Here is a 16,317-nt window from a genome sequence, read left to right as displayed (position 1 = left end):
CACTGAGCATTTCAGACTGGCTTTTCCCACTTTTGTTGGCTTTGGCAAAGGAGGAGGCAGGGAACTGTGCCTGCCAAGACCCTCAGAAGGCAGATCTCCATCCCTCCTGCCAGGAGTGGACATTGCTGCTTGGAGGCAGCAACACAGATGAAAACAATCAAGATTAGAACGTGGGGAGGGGGGTATCTGAGCCCTCCAGGCTCTTTTACCCCTTTCCCCAGGGCTCTTTTAGCCCTTTCCCCAGGGCCACAGGCATCTGAGGGGGCCCCTGCAATCCACTGACAACAAAGCATACCTCAAAATTATACCTCCCTTCCAAATTATACCTCCCTTCCTCCAGGGAGCCAGCTCAGGGTGCCTCAGCTGGAGCACCCCAAGCCCTTTGGTCAGTGCACAGTGAATTATAACCACAGCCTTCGTTTTCCTTACCCCAGGGCTGCAGGATGTGTCAGGTATCTCAGCCAGAGGGGTTATAAAGTGTTATTGCATCAGCCCAAACCCCAAAGCTGCAGTGCAGAAACAAAGCCATGAGCATGCAAAGCCACTTGTTCTTCCAAGGCCAAGAGCCAGGTAACTGCCTGCAAATGGATTTTAATGTCTGTGTTCCCTGTAGACATAACTCCAGGACAGCAACAGAAGTTCCAGGATGTTTCTTATTCCAGGAAACTCTTTGTTTCAGCCACAACCAAGTGTTCCATATAATTTAATAACTGTTGCATTGATTTCTCCTAAATCACCACAGCTCTGTGCTCTCTGCAGCACTTCTAAAAATTAATACTTTTTTTAAGAGCAGGTTAATTTCTCCTCCTGCTTTAACAAGGAAGATTAAGAGGAGATTGCAAGGGGCTGGTGGTGAGGAGAGGGCTGGTTTATGATTAACACGTGTGCTCAGGAGCCCCCATCCAGCACAGCAGATCAAACAAGGCTGTAACTGCATCTTGACAGAATTACTGAAGGTGACTCTGCCTGGGAGCAGGCAATTCCTCCTGGCCCACAGGGTAAATCCATCTGGCCTGATGTCCCTCCAACCCAAGTTTGAAGAAGGGGAGCAGAGTTCCTTCCAAAGCACCCAGAGCTGGCTCAATGAGGAGAGAAGAGGATCTGCACACCCACCATGTCCCCAGTTCCACCTTCCCCTGGAGCTGCTCCCCCTCCCAGGTTTATTTCTCAGGGCACACGAAGTCAGCAGAGGAGGCTTCTGTGTGTTCAGCAAAGTCTTCTTCTAGAGCCACAAGCAGCACAAAATTAGGCAAAGGGAACACAGACTGCCAGCAAAGGCCATCAGAGATGACAAAGAGCTCAGAGGAATTAGGCAGAGTCTGTGTCTCAATTAATTCTAAACTGTCCAGGGCAGTGAAGTAAAGAAAAATCTGTGGTGGCCAAGAGCAGCAGGGATGCTCTCCTAGAGCAGGATGCTTTGACTCTGTAAGGGTCAGACACAGCTCACAGGGACAACACAGGCCAGAGGATAAGTTCAACCCTCCTGGATTCAATGTTTTATTATGGCAATTAACAGCTCTCACCATCAGTGCCACAAGACAGCACCACCACAGGCACGGTGCCTTTGCAGAACTGCTGCCCACGAGTGCCAGATCCCAGCTCAGCAGCACCTGGGGCTGCAGGAATAACCAGCAGGAAGGGAGGGAAGCAACAGAAACCAAACCCTGCTTCTCTCAGGACTGTGATTTGTAAGGACACGTGGGCAGTCTGCAGACTTTTCCATAAGGAGATGGCACCATGTGGTTGGGATGAGACTTTGGCTGCAGACAACAGTTCCCAAGACCAGAAATGCTGTCAGACCCAACGTGGCCTCCCAGAACTATTTTCTGAACCTCCACTCAAGCCACTTGTTTATATAAAAAATGCCAACAGATCAGCAAGGATGAATCACCCAGGAGCAAGCCAGAACCCTATTGTGCAGGAAACAAGTTCAAGTTCACATCAGGCTGTTCTGGCCATGCAATGAGCACCTTCCCTGCTCAGCAAGGTGAATGGTTTAACCACAGAGAAACTCCCAGAGACATTAGAAAATGTGGCAATTCCCACTCTCAGTATCCCCAAGGTCAGCAAAGCCTTTGCACTCTGCAGGACCAGGACTCCCAAAACAAAACATGGAAGGATGATGAGAGGAAAAACCAATGCCAGAGGAAAAAGCACCAGAACTCCCACTCTGAACTCTACAGCACATGGACAATCACTGCCACCAACAGAAAGGGTTTGCTACACAAATGCCTCAATCATTTGCTCTTTAGACCTTTGAAATCCTTCTTCATTATTCCTCAAAATTCTGGGTTCTGCTGCAGGAGCAAAGCCAAGAGAACAGCCTGTGTCCATGTGTGGAGGCAGCACAAGTCCTCACACAAGCACCTGATCCATTTTGCCTGCCCAAGAACCACAGATTGGACAGGAATCTCTTACCAGCACCTGCAGCACACTCCTCATGTTGCCCTTTGGGCTCCACTGCTCTGTCTGGCACGGTTGGATCAGCCCCGGCCACTCCTACCATGGCAGCAGGAAAGTTTGGAAGAGACAGGTACTTTCCTGAACAGCCACCTGGAAATATGGAACCACCCAGCTGCTCCCACCCCCCCTCCTGGATGGCATCTTTCAGCTTCCCAAGCCAAATGTTAATATTTAACAATTTGGTGTCTGGGAAAATGAGAAATTGTTCAAGTGGAAAACATTGCTGAAGAAAGGGGCTGGAAAAGCTTCAGGAGACTCCCAGATGGCTCCAGACTGATGCCACTATCTCCAATTTGAGACCTGCTGCTCACCAGAGCCAGGCTCCACCTCTGGCTCCTGTGAGCAGATCTGCAGCTTTTCTCTGGATGGGCAATGCCTGATGGCTCAGAGACCCCTGGGGTTTATCCATGGCTTCCATGTCAGTGCTTAGTGCATCCTGCTCCCAGTGAGCACAGGAGAGACCATGCAGGGTGCTCAGAAATCCAAATCTGAGTGTTCCAGAAGGCTGACCTGGCTCCATCCTGCAGAATGAGCTGTTAGAGGATGACTGGAGCCTGACATTCCTCTTCCAGAGACAGCCCCACAGGTGAAATAACTGAGTGCTGTCCCTTGGCTCCAGGGAGCTTCAGCTTGGAAAACAGAGCTCCAGCAAAGCCTGATCCACCGTTCCTCAGTTCCAGGGTGACACATCACTACCCTGTTACCTGTGGAATCTCCAGAGCATGGGCTCACAGACAAAGCATGGAACAGGCCAGGAGAGCACCATGAAGCTGCTTTGCTCATTGTGGAAGCACATGGCACTGCCTGGTGGTACAATACCCCAGTGAAGGAACCGGTTTGGCTGTGTTAGGTTCAGTCCAAACAAAAGCCCATTTGCCTAAAATCAACTCACTCCCATCCATGGCTTCCTCTCCCAAAGGATAAGAGCAGCACAAGAATTATTTCTTGCTCTGGGAACCATTTGAGGTCATTCATGCTTGCTTTGTCTCAGAGCTTCCTGCTCTTTTCTCACCCAGCCAACACAAAGCATCTCCTTTCACAGAGAACCTCCAAAAACCTGCTCCTCCAAGTTGGCTGAGATCAATTTCTGTGATGCAGCAGGGAAGGAAGCTGACTGACCACTGAGATACTAGAAAATACATAAGTTAAAGAAATAATTAAGCCCTTTTCCCGTTGAACCCATCAGCCAAACCCCACCAGACCTGGAGGTGAGACCTGTGGCAGGGACCCCTCTCCCCTTCCCATCACAGCCCCATAAATGGTCTCACAAGTTGATGAGATCACCTTTCTGTCTCGTTCCTCCCACAATTAATTCTGCAGGAGGCAGAGATCAATGCTCCTGTGATTCAATTATTTATCTGGTTTAATCCAGCCAGAAAACCCTGCCCAGCAGCTGCCCAGTGGCTGCCCAGGTGGGTCCCTGATGTGAAGCAGGAGGAGCTGGATGGGGGGACCACACCAAAAAGCACAAATCCCCAGCACCTGCACATCCAAACCTGCAGAAATCAGAGCCCAAAGCAGTGACAAAACCACTCTTTAGCCATACCAAGAAACCAAAGACACAACGAGGGGGGAATTAACACATACACCAGCAGACACCAATGTCTGTGTTAATTCCTAGAAAGGATATAGCCTGTCCCTTCTTTATTCCAAAGTCAGCTCTATCATATCAACTACTTGCAGTTTTTACTGACTAATCTTACCATAAGATGTTGCCAAAAGTAGTGCAATGTTTCAAAACCTCCAAGGAAAAAGCTCCTTCCCACCCACAGAGATCCCCAAGGTGAGGGAGGTCTGGGTCCCCAGAGATGCTGAGTGACTCGGGGTCACTGCTCATTCCTCCCACACTTCAGCTCTGCAAAAACTGACCTGGCTCCACTCTTGGAATGCTAGGCACTGAGTTGATGTAATCCCTAAATATTCACTATTCAGGAATCCACCACTTGTAACCAGTGAGGAAGAACATGCAGCACAAGAGAATTTTGGGAGGGAAATAACCAAAGAGTCTGAAGCGTGTTCAGTTCACACTCTGGGACCCTCCTGCAGCCCCCAGCACCACCAGTGTTTATGCCAAACATCCCTTTAAAAGACAGAAGCTGTTTTACCACAGAGAAGCTCCTACCAAACCATGGACACCTTTCAAATTCCTGGTGTCAGAGAACTGATCCCAACTGCACACAATTCCTCTCTGGGGCTGGACAAATTTATCGCCCATCTCTTCATTTTCCCTAAGTAAGGCAACACTGAAAAGCAATCCCCAGCACTCCAAAGCCTCATTTTTTCCCCAAAGGCATCAGGAACTCTGCACTTACCTGAGGAAAATCCCCATTTTTTGGTAAGAAGTCAGTGGGGTCCACAGCTGCATAGTTTGTATCCAAGAAATGTGGTCTGCTGATGGAATCCATATAAAAATCCTGAGGGGGGCTAAAATATTGCCTGTAAGGAAATGGGAAAAGCAGTTACTCCCTGTCAGTCCCCAGCACTTCTCAGGTCACTTCAGCCTCTGACAGCAGTGAAGCTGAAACTTCAGGATGTCACATACAGGAGAGGGATATTATTGGATATTATCCAGAAGAGAGATGGCAAAATAATATCTCTACCAGTTCTATCCCACTTCCCAAAGTCAGCAGTGTAAAAATGCTGAATTAAGAATATAATTCTTAATTTGTGTAGACCAGGAAGGACTTAATAGATAAAAATGGTCTGCAGTACCCAATATTTCAGCCTTGATGACAAAGCAGAATGAAGCCCTGGGACATCCCAGCATGATGGGTGTGGTGGGCATCATGTGAGGACATGAGCTGCAGGGAAATATCACACCTGAATGCCAGCTTAGGCCACAAAACCCCCAAAACAGCCTCACAAATCAGCTCTGACAGGGAAAGACCCCTGTTAACCCACCTGGACAGGGGGTTCACCACTCACAGAGCCCAAAGGCAGGTGAGAATGGAGGGGTTGGTGACTGGGAAACACAGACAGAACTGTTACCCAGAGAGAGGAAGTAGGGATGTGAGTTCAAAAGCAAGATCAGTGCTCAGCCAACAGGGGAACAAAGCAAGGATCCTGCCTGCTCCACCTGGGCAGGGCCATGCCAGCTTCCTCCTGCTCCCTGCACCCTGCATCCGTTTCCTCCAGGCAGCCAGGGGCAAAAACTGCCACGAGAGCAGCCAATTTCCTTCCTCCTGCCCAGGAGCAGCTCCTGGCCTCTGCTCCACGCCACCTCCTGGTTTGCACAAGCCTTTTCCCTCTCCTGCAGGAGCAAGGAATGTGCTTTGTAATCCTTCCCGTAAGGGGCCGTGCTCCTGCTTGGGCGACTGCCACCACAGGACGTCCACCCCAGCTGGGTGGTTTCCTCTTTCTTCACCCTGATGCCCAAAGAATCCACGGCCAGAAACTTGAACAGGGCGCTGGGAAGAGGGAGAAACAGAGTTTGAACAGAACTCCTGCCCAGGAGCTGGGAATGCCAAGCTGCCAAAGGATTATTAAGCAATTAAGGTGCCATGTGTGGCCAGCAGCTCGTTAACGCACCCGGTGAACATTTACATGTGGATTTATGTGCAAACACAGTTATCTCCTCTGATAAATACATTTTTCCTGCTTGTTTCCCATCACTAAAGACAAACCCCTCAAAAATTAACAGCTCTTTCCTCCTTTTCTTTTTGTTTTTCTGTGCTGCCACGGCCTTACCTGCTGCAGAGACACCTGAGACCCTGTGTGAACACAAACCTGCACATCCCAGCTCCCAAAGTCCAGCCCTGATTGTTGGCTCTTTGTAATCCATCCAAGGAAATTAAAATCTGGGCATAAATTCTGGGAATTAATTATTTCCACACAGGAAAAGGCTGGTTTAAAAGGCTTTCAAGCCAAGGCTGCTGTGGTCTCGCTGTCTCTCACACGAGGACACAGCTTGGCCAGCATCAAGGAACTAACCAAGGAATAGGAAAACTATTTTTACTGGAAAAGTGAACACCCTCTCCTCTTCCCCTGGCACTTTGTGGCGAGGACAAAGGTCAGTCAAGGTAACAAGAAACAGAGCAAGAGAGCTCCAACCTCCCTGGCCTGCTGTGGAATGACCAGCTCTGCTTGGTATTTTGTTACCCTTAATCTTGGTCTTCCAATCTGCCCATGTGAGATGCCCTTGGTTGCTGCAGTTTGCAGGGAGAGCCCACAGCAGCTCCAGGCACCACTTTGAGATCCTCCTTGGAAAGCCCCAAAATCCCATCAGTGCTTTTGGAGCTGGGCTTTACCTTCCCTGGACTCAGAACTCAAAGCTGTCTCCTCTCATTTGCAGGGTTGGCACAGAGCCATTGACAAGTTTGCTTGAAATAAACCGAGACAAAAATGCTTTAATTGGAAGAATCAGGTCAGTGACCCTGTCACAGCCCAGCTGTGAACACTGCCCTGTCCCCACCTGCTCAGCCTCTCCAGGGCTCATTTCCTGGTAAACTGCTCTACTGTGGGTCAGCAGCTTCCCTCAAATGCTGAAGGGGTTCACTAGACAACCAAAAAACAGCTCCAGAAAGGAAATTTATGCTGCTTTAATCACAGCAGCTGCCCAAGGAGGAACGCTCCGTCGCAATTCCGCTGCATTCCAGCTGCTCATCCAGCTGCTCATCCCAATGAGCATGACCAATGCATCCAAAGCCCTTCTGGGCCCACAGTGCCACTTCTCTGAGACCTCCATGTGTGTTTTGGCCAGGTTCCACCCTCTGTCCTCCACTCAGAGACACAAACTTCTCATCTCAAGCCAGTGGAATATCAGGGAGAGCTGAGAGGCCACGGGCTGCCTTGGCACTAGCCTGCCACTTTCCTTCCTCACCAGACACCAATCCATGTTTTTTCAGAGCCTGCTTTACTATTCCAGCAAGCAATGCTCCATGCAGAGGTGGAAAAGGGCATAAAAACAACAAGAAAAGTGTAAAGTGGGGACAAAGCTTTGCTGCAGCTGTGTGACACCTCATCCAACAGCACAACTGGGCTGCCCCAGATCCCCCCAGCCAGCAATGCCCTGAGCCTCTCAGCAAGGGAAGCTGAGCTCTGCAGGCATAATTCCTCAGAAAAGAGCTGAGCTGCTGCTCTTCAGAGCTCTGAACCTCCCAGGTTCTTTCAGGGAGGTTGAATACACTGTTGACATTTGTCAGGTTAAGAAAATCTGAACCCAAGAGGCCGCATTTGGGGTCTTCTGAAGAAATTCCCTAGCATTAAAGTGAACTCCTGAAAAGAAACAGGAAAAACCTGCTTCAGGATAAAGGTGTTGCTATGAGAATAAGCCCTGTCCAAACACAGCCACTTGCAAATGAGATTTCTCTGCAAGGATTCTGAAGAAAAACGTGCACCACCCCTAATGCCAGCTGCATTTTTTCATGTTACAGCAATGGGCTACAATTACAACTGCCTTTAAAATCCCACTTTTCAATGTTTCCATTCTTTCCAGGATTCCTGCCTGTAACCCCCTCACCCTAAATCCACCTAAAACAGAGTCAGTGCCATTTTCAAATACAAAAAGCACAGACTTTTTTTTTTTTTTTTAAGGTGAAATGCAGATATGGAAGATCTCACCTGAAAAGTGATTTTTACACCTCCTGAGGTACGAAGAACAGGAAGCTAAAGGTGCAGCCTTGGCTAAATCATTCCCTAGCAAATCATTACTACAATGGGCCTCATTTCCAGAATAACTTCAGCAAAGGCAGCAAGTCCAGGTTTGTGTCAGACACAGGCATGTCCTTGCAGGATTGGGCTGTTCCCAGCAGCGCTGGTACGAGCGGCACCGAACAGGAAGAGAGTGAGGGGCAAAACCAGAACAAATGGTCAAGAGGAAAAAAAAAAAAAAACCAAAAAAAAAAAACCCCAATGCAATAGATAAACACAATCTAATCTTGTGGTTCAATGCAGCAAAACAGAAATTCTGTTATAGCTCTCTGGAGGATTCACAACATGTAATTTACAGGAATCCTGCTCAAAAAGCACAGCCCCTTCCAATCAGCCAGGCTGGCCAAGAGCAAAAGGCCTGAATGGATCTGAGAAGTCTCCTGTGGGGAGGAGCTGGCACAGCTCAGCTCCCTCAGCACCTGTGGGGCAGCTTCTGGTACCCTCTGATGGGGAACTGCCCTGTGCATCCACCCCACAGCTCCTGCTGTGGCCAGAGGGGACCAGGGCAGCAGGAGCACAGGGACACGAGTCCCCTCATCCCCCTGCCAGAGGAGCTGATCCTCACTGCTCCTGTCTGCCTGGAGCTCACACCCTCCCAGGGATGGATCCTGTCACAGACACGTTTTCTGAAAAATCCTTTCCTTAGGATTTTTTTCCTCCTGAGAAGCTGAGAGGCCTCAGGAACAAAATGTGAACAATGGTTATCTGCTGCTGTGGAATGCAACAGGTGCATCTGGGATTGGTCTCATGTGGTTGTTTCTAATTAATGGCCAATCACAGCCCAGCTGTCTGGACTGTCTCAGTCACAAGCCTTTGTTATCATTCTTTTTCTGTTCTTAGCCAGCCTTCTGGTGAAATCCTTTCTTCTATTCTTTTAGTATAGTTTTAATATAACATATATCATAAAATAACGAATCAAGCCTTCTGAAACATGGAGTCAACATTCTCGTCTCTTCCCTCATCCTCAGACCCCTGCAAACACCATCACAGGATCCCACCATGAAGATGCCAAAATCCCTTTAGGAGGGAGGTTACATTAAATGCCCAGTTTAATGCCAGGCACCTGGAACAGAGTTGTTAGCTCAGGATGTCGAATTCTGCTTCTTTCAGTTCTCCTTCCTCCCACCTCTGACCTAGATAAAGAACACATCCTGTGTATCCCTGGATTCAGAGACCAAAGGAGCCATGGATCAGCCTCCAAACCCCCAGCCCCAACAGAATCACCATCCAAGTCGCTCAGTGATGGCACAAGGCCACTTCATGTTGTGCAAACATTTGTCATATCCCACCTTGTGATGAAGGTTCATTGTAAAGGGAAAATGGAAAACAAATTTTTTCAGTACAGACTTTTAGTGTCAGTCACTTCCAGTGACATGGCAAAGGATTTTAACATCACCCAAAATCTAATCCCCAGTACAGGTAACATCTTCCTCCACATCTGTGCAAACCCAGAGACTGCCCAATGTTTGCTCAGTTGCATCTGTTAAGAATTCCATTAGTGTTACAAATCCAGGCTAAACCAAAGCTGTTTCTCCCTTACTGCAGCCTCCAGGTTTAACAGAAAACAAAGGTTTTTTCTCATTTTTAAAAACAAAAAGCTGTTTGCTGCTGCTCCCAAGCAGTGTCTGAAATGCCACAAGATCAGTGAGTGATGCAATTATTTCCCCATCAGATCATGAAATAAAGTAAACATGGAAAGCAGCAAAGAAACAGTTGAATCACGGGGTGTGCAAGAGCAGAGGGGATTAGACAAAGGAGAACAGCACTCACTGGTTTTCACTTGGGAAAGATGAGGTTGGGAAAGGGACTGGGTAGCAGCTACTCCACGAGTCGGCGGCCAGCATGGAATTCTGCAAGCAGAAGGCACAACAGTTAGAGCAGCAGAGGCCTGGAACCATTACCTGGTGCTGCAGACACGAGGGCAGGCCCATGGCTTCCCTCCCTCAGTGCTTCCCAGAGGCAGAGGTGGCTCTTTGTCTCTCCAAACCTCCAGTTTCACCTTTGGAACCTACTCCCCTACCACTGTCCCCTTCCCCAGCCCTTGCAGAGGACACTCTGAAGGGACAAAGGAAATGGCATCAAGAGGAAATGGCATCAAGCTGTGCCACGAGATGTTCAGGTTGGACATCAGGAGGAATTTATTGGTGGAAAGGGTAGTCAGGCTTTGGCAGGGGCTGCCCAGGGAGGTGGTGGAGTTCCCATCCCTGGAGGTGTCCAGGGAAGGACTGGGCGTGGCACTCAATGCTCTGGTGTGGTGACAAGGTGGGAATCAGTCACAGATTGAACTTGATGACCTTGAAGGTCCTTTCCAACCTCAGTGATTCCATTATTCTATGATTCAGTCTCTGTGGGATGTCAGCACCAACCCAATAACCTGAAATTGGCTGGCAGAGGTCACATCCAAAAATGTCCTTTTGTGCCTTTTGTCTTCTCACCTCCCTGAACAGTCTCCAGTTAATGGCAAGGTCTTAGCTCAGCTCATACCAATAAAATCAGGGAGAGAACACAGTATCTCCTTACTCAGCTCCACAGCAGCCTTTAATCTGTTCTTTTTGTGCCCAAAGCAATGGAACCTTGTACTTGAAGCAAGAGAAACTTGGGCCTCGCTTGAACCTCTGTGTCCCTGCATGCAACACATTCCAGAGTTTGAAACAGAAAAACTCCAGGAACACATCAGCTATTTTGGGACAGGGTTTGCTTTTTGCCCTGTTGGACAAATGCATCAGGGACCTGGTCTGGTTTTAGCATCTATATCAGGACAAATACAACTTATTTATCTCTGCTGCTCTGGAAACAGAGACAGCTGGACCCGGGCACAGATTCACACGTCTGGTAGAGTTGTGCTGGGGCAGGAACAAAGTCTGCAATCCTGGGCACATTCTCTCAGTCTCTTCAGTCCTTCCTCAAGGAGCTGGCAGCCAGCAGCTTTCAGAGAGGTTTTGCTTTAATCACAGCCCTGCTTTTCCCTCCTCACTTCAGTCCCGCACCCCCCTGCGCAGCCGCCTGGAAAGTCTGGAAATTGCTGCTGTAAACACAGACCAAGACTCCCAGGATCTACCAGGCCAGATTGCTGTGCCCAGACCCCTCCTGGGCCACAGCCTCCCCCTCCCCAGGATCTGCAGGGTCTCACCTCCACATTGGGCATGGCGAGCTGGGAGCGGAGGCCGGGGACGCCACGGACGGCATCGCCCGGCTGCTGGTGCTGTGGGAAGCTGTTCCCCCCATCCATGGTGGGGTGAGAGCATCAGCCCGTGTCCTGCCTCATGGAGTCCTCAGGAGGGTGGGACAGGCTGTGGAGTGAGTGGTGGCAGCGTCTTCAATTGTGCTCTTCACCCTGCACCATGTCCTGGGCTGGGAAAGAAAGGCGTGTTTAGGTTTTGTGAAAGGGGAGGTGGGGAAAAAAAACTCCTTGTGAGCTTAAACATAGCTTAGAGATGAGCAAACAGCCAGCAGCCTGTGAAATGCTGCTGCCTCTTCAGAAAAGAGAGGGTTTTATGGGAAACAGAGCTCTCCATTAGCACCACACCTGGAATTCACCCAGGCTGGAACTGGAACTCACCTCTCCTGCCTTTCACACCAGGAGCCCCGCAGGTCCCTAAGGTCACCCACAGCTGGGCTCAGCCTGAGGAATTTGCTTATCTAATGTACAAGAAGACTCTGCACTCCTGTGTAAACTCATGGTGATCAATTCCCCCAAATTGCCTGTTTTGCTGAAAATGTGCTCTGGAGGTGGGACACTGCTGAGCCAGCAGTGAACCCTCATCTCCCATCCTGTGGAGCTCCAGGGTCTCCCCAGCTCCAAGGCAGATGTTTCTGCACCAAGTCCTTTCCCACACCAGTCAAACCCAACAATACCTTGTTACTCATTTGAAATTAATAGTGTTAATGCCACAAATTCCTGAATTTATCAGCTTCTGGCACTTTCCCTTTTTGCCAGCAAAAGGGGATCCAAAACAGGAGCATTGTCCTGGCAGGATTAACCCCACAGTAACACCCTGCCTTCAGTGCAGCTTCTCAGCCAAAACCACCAAACTGATTAATTTTCTTCTAAATTCTCCATTATCCCACAGGAAGCCAATTTCCAATTGGATTTAATGGATTAAAATAAAAAAAGAGATGGTGAAAGCAACCTATACAACCAGAGGAGCAGAGAAAAGCATCCACAATGTCTTTATTTCCACTGAATCTTTCTTTGCTGCTTCCTGCCTTCCCTGTCCCTCCCCAGAAGCTGAGTAAATCAAAGTGGCCAAAACCTCTGGATGGAGCAATCCAGCCACACACAACACCTACAGAGCACAGACCAAAGCTGTAATTTAAGAGAGCCACCTCTGATCATTCAGGACACACTGTTTATTACAAGGAATATTTTTGAAAAGCCATTTCTGACTCCGAGGCCCTTTAAAAATAAGAGACCCTGCGGTGGACAAAATGACTGTGGCATTTGCAATGGAAAGTGAAATTTAAAGTGACTCCTTCTGCCTTCCCGTGGTGCCACAGCTGTGCCAGCAGTGCCCTCTGGGTAGGGCTCATCTGGGGCTGCAGGGACCAGCCAGGACCCCTGAGCCTGGCCTGATCCTGCAGTGGAGTCACAGGCAAAGCCCTCAAGTGCCCAGGATGTTCTGTGTGAGAAGCAGAGTTTGTCACATCCCACCTATGGAATGCTGTGCGGAGCTCCCAAAGGGATTCTGTGGGTTTTGGTTTTCTTGTAGGGAGAAGGTCCCCCTTTTCTATTTTGCAAAGATTCCCTTCAAGTCCTGCTCAGCTTTAGCCAAGCCAGGGCTGAGGTTTGCTGATCTCAGGGTCAATGTCACCAACTGCTCTGTGTCTATAAAACCCTGTGACTCTTCCTTACACCAGACTTCAGGGGTTTTGCTGCTTTTCTTCTTTTTTTTTTTCCCTTACTTGCAACAGCTTTTGAGAGGAAATCAGCAGCAGTGATTCCCGTAAGAGCCATAACAAATGTACAGCTTTACTTACATATCCAAAGGAACTTAGGAAGGGTAAAATCAATATCAGCATCCCTCTGTGCCTGCTCTGCATTAGCTTGTGTCTCACACCACCAGATCTCACTGGTGGACCCTGCAGAGCAGAGGCTGCCTCTAAAGCAGCACCAGCTCCCTGGGAAAACTGCACAACAGATCACACCCCACTGACAAAATGAAGGAAAACTGCTTAGCAAGAAAGCTGTTGGAATGCTCTGAGCCTTGCTTGGTGGGGGGCTGTTGTGCCAGTGCAAAATACACCCAAGCATTGAAAACAGGAGGGAAAAAAGAGGCACTAAGAGACCACTCTACAGCTGGTACCATTCCAGCCATGCTTCAATCCTGGAGGATGCTGAGGGAACTCCTTACCCCAGGAGAGCGGCACCAGCACTTACTGGACACCCCAAAATCCAACCTGCACCTGCCAAATCTTTGTGCTGCAAAAGGAGTTCCTGGTGGTGAACGTGGAGGCTGACCCAGCTCTCGCTCTGAGCTCACGCTCCAGTGCCAGCGGCTGCCGTCCAGTTTACACTCCCAAATTCCAAGAAAAAACTAAATAAAACACTCACTAAATCCAGAGACAGAGACTTGCATGAGCCTGAGGACAGCAGGACAACACCCAGCACAGGAACAGAGAAGTGGGAACAGCCCTCGGTTTGTGCCCGTCCCGCCATGCTCCAGGCAGCCACATCACGGAAAACCATAAAAATCAGCAAGATCCAAAGTGCTTCCACATCCCATCCTGCTGCTGTGACAGTAAACACTGATTACACAGAGGCCCACACACGTGAGGGAAGAGATACAGCAAACTTTTAAAGTGATTTTCCACCGCTTCTCTTACCAAACACACTCCGAGCAAGCAGCAGCTTCCGCTGTTATGGCAAATCCCCGGAGAGGAGGCTCCCAGTCCCAGCACTCGTGTTGGGAGAGGGCTGGGAGGGGAAAGCCCAGCCCTCAGCAGCAGCAGCAGCACACAGAGACTGTTCCCAACTTCAGCCACTTTAGTCACGTCTCCTTGCAGCAGCACTATGGAAGAGCAGCCATCCCCCAGATCCAGAGAGAGGACACGACCCTAAAAATCCCACTGGACATTTTCCTTCCTGGCCGAGGAGCCCAGGTTTGAAAGTGAAAGCAGCTCCCTGCACAGGATGACGAAGCCCCGGAGTGATTTCATCCTATCACTGAGCTCCAGAACAGTTTCAATATTCCAAACAGTTTGCTTAAAGGTTTGCTGTCAGCACAGGGACTAAGGAGCAGCTCCAGCCTGGAATTTCTCTGGAATTCATCATGTCTAGAGGTTACAGAGCACAACTTTCAGCTTTTAACAGCTTGAGCTTTTCAGGCATTTCTCAGACCAGCGATCCAGCAGGAAAATTCCAATTGGGAACACACAAAGAACTGCTGTGCTGTAACCAGGATGGACAGAGATGGGAGTAAGGGCTTGGATCACTGATATCTACTATCAGAAGAGGTGAAAACAACCCAGTAAAATGCAGCCAGCACTTCCTCCCGTCGTGTTCCACCCTTTGTTGGTGTATTTTAAATTGCCTCCATTAAAGGAACACAGCCAGAAACCCACAGACATGCCCGGAGCAGCGGGAGCTAAACCTGCCGATCATGAATTACCACGAGCTGGGAACAACAAAAACACCTTGGGAACGTGATCCTGTTCTTCCTCCTGCTCAGGGATCAGTTCTCCTCACCCTGCCCACCCCTACAGAGCAGAGGTGGAGCCCCAAAGTGTCCCCACCTTACTGCACCCACTCATGAGCCCCCAGCAGGGGCACCCATGGGAATTCTGCGGGATGTAATGGCCCCAAAGAAATGGGAAGTCAACCCTACAGAACTCTGAACAGCCAGTTTTACTTCTCAAGCACCCAGGCACCTTCAAGTTCCTCTTTCATGCTTCTTCTTGACGTATATTTGGGAAGTTCAGACCAAACAAGCAGATGGGAATAGGACTCAGTCCTGTCACCAACACAAAAGAGAACACCAGAGCGGAAAACGCGAATTACGGGTGATGAAAATGGAATCGCTTCAGGGCATCCTAAGCCAGCACTTTGAGCCACCCTGATCTCCTGAATGCTTTGAGCACAGAAAAGGTTCCTGGGACACAAGTATTGCAACCCTGGAGCTGGGCACAGCACTGCCAGGCTCCAGGGCAAATCCTGGCATCACCTGGGCACCACAACTCAATGCAGAGCTGCAACGTGGAACAACCCATGCAACCAATTAACTGTGGGAAGCAGTCTGCAAGGAAAGGGAAGAAAAATCTGGATCATTCCAGAGATTCTTGCAAGAGCTGTGGTGGTGCAGGCAAAAGAACAAACCTGCCCTCCAAGGGCAGCAGAGTTTGTACAGGGAAGAGCTTGATGCTTCAAGCAGTATTTGCTGCTCCTCGTCTGACACTCAGACCATACAGGGGAAAACCAATCAAATACAGCTTTTTGGAGGGAAAAGTCCCTTTTAGGAGAAATTATTAACTGCCCCCCACAGGTAAATTCCACCTATCCCTGCTTTTCCACCTGGAAACACATAGGACTATTTCTGGACAGGGCAAAAACGCCTCCCAGACACCACCCATGCTCTGCCAGGGAACTCGGCATGTTCCTCTGTAAATCCACCCAGCATCACCCTCACACATCCAGCATCAACGTTCCCAAGCCACAAACACATCCCTGCAAGGCAGAGGCAGTGGCTCAGACACCAGGTCCATGGAACATTCCCAAAACCAGCTTTGGGCACCTCCCAGCATGAGGCAGAGCCTGAGCAGGGCACTCAGAGCACTGGGGCTGCTCCCCTTCCACAAAGAACTTGGCTAAGCAAGGTCAGAAGCCAAGAAAATGCAGGTCCCAAATTCTTTACACTTTTTCTTCAGTTTCTCTCCCAAGAGACGCTTGGGAGAAACCCTCTGGAGCTGAGCAGGTCCCAATGTAGGAAAACCACTTCAGGACATCAAAGCCAACTTCCCTAAGGATTAGGGCAGCCTTAAGGCAGACTCAACGTGCACCTGCTCCGTGAGAGGCGTGTGTTCACTTTGATCACACCCACACTTGTGCAGACCTCGATTGTGTAACCAAAAAACACTGAGGAGTTTTAAGTTTTAAACAGAAAAATGTCTCAGGAGAGTATAAACCTTTCCTGAAGGATCCAGAGTCTTACGGTGACAAGTCACAGCATGGTTTGTTCCTGTGCAGAGACCTCCCAGCAACATTTGAACGAG

At 49.3% G+C, this 16,317-nt stretch overlaps 1 protein-coding gene across 2 annotated transcripts in view; it reads right to left on the bottom strand.

Moving 5' to 3' along the window:
- The window catches only part of SBNO2 (strawberry notch homolog 2), a 50,487-nt gene that overhangs the window by 32,568 nt on the left and 1,602 nt on the right, over positions 1-16,317 (bottom strand). For both annotated transcript variants that reach the window (XR_011683113.1, XM_071451699.1), the window contains exons 2-4: positions 11,243-11,463; positions 9,883-9,962; positions 4,776-4,899 (exon numbers count right to left, since the gene is read on the bottom strand). Coding sequence is in view for 1 of the 2 variants with exons in the window: in XM_071451699.1 (XP_071307800.1) it covers positions 4,776-4,899; positions 9,883-9,962; positions 11,243-11,341 (303 nt within the window). In the remaining variant the exon portion in view is untranslated. The remainder of the gene's footprint in view (positions 1-4,775; positions 4,900-9,882; positions 9,963-11,242; positions 11,464-16,317) is intronic.

Source organism: Agelaius tricolor, unplaced genomic scaffold (genome assembly GCF_023055355.1).
Source record: "Agelaius tricolor isolate 1412-34295 unplaced genomic scaffold, bAgeTri1.0.p SCAF_33, whole genome shotgun sequence".
Classification (NCBI taxonomy): Eukaryota; Metazoa; Chordata; class Aves; order Passeriformes; family Icteridae; genus Agelaius; species Agelaius tricolor.
The sequence above is the reverse complement of the archived record's forward strand: the minus strand, read 5'-3'. Positions and strand labels throughout refer to the sequence as shown.